This window comes from Haemaphysalis longicornis, unplaced genomic scaffold (genome assembly GCF_048455015.1).
Source record: "Haemaphysalis longicornis isolate Haplotype H1 unplaced genomic scaffold, Haemaphysalis longicornis Haplotype H1 scaffold_6, whole genome shotgun sequence".
NCBI classification, from domain to species: Eukaryota; Metazoa; Arthropoda; class Arachnida; order Ixodida; family Ixodidae; genus Haemaphysalis; species Haemaphysalis longicornis.
This window is the reverse complement of record NW_027526407.1, coordinates 208811224-208814034: the sequence shown is the minus strand read 5'-3', so window position 1 is coordinate 208814034 and position 2811 is coordinate 208811224. Positions and strand designations below refer to the sequence as shown.

The 2811-nt window shown below is 49.1% G+C and overlaps 1 protein-coding gene across 1 annotated transcript; it reads right to left on the bottom strand.

Annotated features, from left to right (window-relative positions):
• Window positions 1-272: 272 nt before the first annotated feature.
• LOC144142188 (uncharacterized) lies at window positions 273-2811 on the bottom strand. Its single transcript, XM_077673560.1, has one exon. It carries the CDS (start codon window positions 2701-2703, stop codon window positions 301-303), a length of 2403 nt encoding a protein of 800 aa, XP_077529686.1. The 5' UTR covers window positions 2704-2811; the 3' UTR covers window positions 273-300.

The following is a 2811-nucleotide window of genomic DNA, read 5'->3' as shown; positions in this document are numbered from 1 at the left end:
CACTCTTGGCACTGCACCTGGTCCTCGTCCCCAGTGCCCATTCTCGTCCTCGGTGCCATTGTTCGGCCAACCCCTAGGCCTAAGTCGCCCGTCACAAAAAGCCCGCTACTTCGCTAGACTGGAAATAGGGGTTCACAGCGCGGGAGACAAGGACGACGAAAAACACAAGACGAGCGCTGAACTTCAACAAGCTTTATTGACGATAGCGCCCAGAATATATACAGAAGCGGAGACACAAAAAAGAAGACAAAAAACAAGATAAAAAAGGCGGAGGGCATGAAGTCACACTTATGCATGTGTTTAACACAATCGCGACGCATTCAGATAACGGAGTTCGTTATTGGAAAGTGCAACCGACGGCACACTGATGCACAGCTCACCCAGTCGCTGTATCTGTTCAGCTTCTACGATCTCGCGTGTTAGCTGCTCACGGTGTCTGTAGATGATTTCACATTTGTTAAAGACCGGAACGCAACCACAATCTCGACAATGAATACCCAGATGGCCCTGTACTGCGGTATTGACATTGTAATAGTGCTCCTTTAATCTTTCGTTTAGGCATCTGCCCGTTTGGCCGACATACTTCTTTCCGCAAGTGAGCGAAATGACATAAACAACGCCAGCAGTGCAAGGAACAAAGGGCTTTCTGTGCTTGGTGGTGCAAGTGTTTTTTCGTCCGGCACGGGAATTTACGCGCTTGCAAAGCCCTGATAATTTATCAGGGGCAGAGAACACCACTCTGACATTCGCTTTGTTGCCTATTTTCTTCAAACCGTGCGAAATTTTGTGCAAATATGGCAGCACCGCAAGAGGCTTTTTCTCGTCAGCGCAGTCTGTCGTGGCATTCTCTCCCTGCTTAATTTTCTTTAACAATTTTTCGGCCACGGAAACCAATAGAGACTCCGGAAACCCAGCGCTCCTCAGGCGAGACGCCTGTGTGAGAAGGCTAGGCTCCATAGAGTGGCTACAAGACTTGTGCAGGGCATTGGTGAAACACAAATTTGCGATACCGCGTTTGACAAGTTTAGAATGTGCCGACAGAAAAGGCAGGAGGGGTTTGTTTGCCCGGGGCTCATAGACCCAGCACAGGTGAGCAGTAGAAATGCTAAGCTTCAGATCCAAAAATCTCAACTCCCCATCGACCGGAAGTTCGTGGGTGAGGACAAGAGGTGCTAGGCAGTCTTCAAAAATGCAGAGCACATCGGCAACAGCACACGCCAACTTCTCATGCTTCTGACCATCAGAAAAAAGAATGAGAAAGTCATCTACGAAGCGAAAAACTTTAGGAACGACTGCTTGATCAAGGCGGCTAGCAAGGATACGGTCATGGTGGGCCAGAAAAATGTCGCTTAAGATGGGAGCGATGCATGAGCCGATACACACTCCGCTTTTTTGTAAGTAAGTGCTATTGTTCCAAGACGCAAAGGTTGATTTCAAGTACAGGCCCAGAAGTGCTAAAAAGTTGGTCACAGAAATGCCGGTCGCATTCTGGAAGGCAATAGAGCCAAAGTCATCGATGCAGCACTCAACGCAACGTAGCAACGTGTCGTGCGGCAAGGAGTAATATAAGTCTTTGATGTCAATGGAGCAGGCGTTGAAACCTTTGTCACTACTTGAGATAAAAGCAATGATATCATTAGAGTCTCTAACGAGAAAAGGGTCATCAATCGTTAGTAGATTTAGTTTGGATTGTAAAAACAAGGCAACAGCTTTCTGCCACGTCCCATTTTCAGAAACAATGACTCGAAGCGGCCAATCAATTTTATGAGTTTTGACTGTAAAAAATATATCCAAGCTAAGCTTCTTGCAATTGCCAATAGAGCTGGCTAGCCGCTGGAGGTTCAGGGCATTACAAAGCTTTTTCGCATCATTACGTACTTTTGAGAGCGAGATGTCATTGCGACAGTTAAAAACAGAAGTAATAGCAGAGGTGGCCTTTGAATCAAGCTCAGAATTCGGTAAAACCGCAAAGCCCCCTTCCTTGTCAGCAGTAAGCAATGAAAGGGACTGTTCTTTAAAAAACTTGACGACACTATTCACAGGCAAGCTCTTGCGGGGTGGTCTGGGCTGGGACAGGACATGAACACCTTCCGACACGCAACGTTCAGTCTCAGATTCCGGGGCTCGCCTGGCAACTTGCCTTACAAGCGTGAGCAGCTCCGGGGGCGACTTCTGCGGCTCCACGGCGAACTTGGGACCCAGGCGTAGAACACGTTTCACACTGTCCGGAAGGGGCACATCACACGTGGAGTGGACTGGGTTGCTCGGAGGAGGGGAAACCTTCTTGGGGGAGAAAGCCCGGAGCTGAACGAGTGCGTGTTGCCATAAGAATTCCGTGGTGCGGCTGGTGATGACACACAGATCGCGCCACTTCTTCTGCGCTATGTGATGGGTGTCGGCGCTGTGCAGTCTGAAGAACAGCAGGTCCCGGAACAGCCTGGCCTGGCGTTTCCACTCAGAACGCAGAATCTTGCAGATTCTCATCCCGTGTCCAGCTGAGGGTGCCACGCCTCCAAACAAGTTGCGTATCTCCGGGGGAAGCAACCTTCGACGTATGCAGTAGGCGAGTGTGCGCGCCCTGCACTCACCTAAGGCGATGAGGTTTACAAGGTGAAAAGGAGTAGAAGGAAAGTGAGTAAAAGAGCCCGATGTACTAGAAATATAACTCAGTAGAGTGGATGCTTGGGCGTGTTGGTAATTCATACTGGAAATAGGGGTTCACAGCGCGGGAGACAAGGACGACGAAAAACACAAGACGAGCGCTGAACTTCAACAAGCTTTATTGACGATAGCGCCCAGAATATATACAGA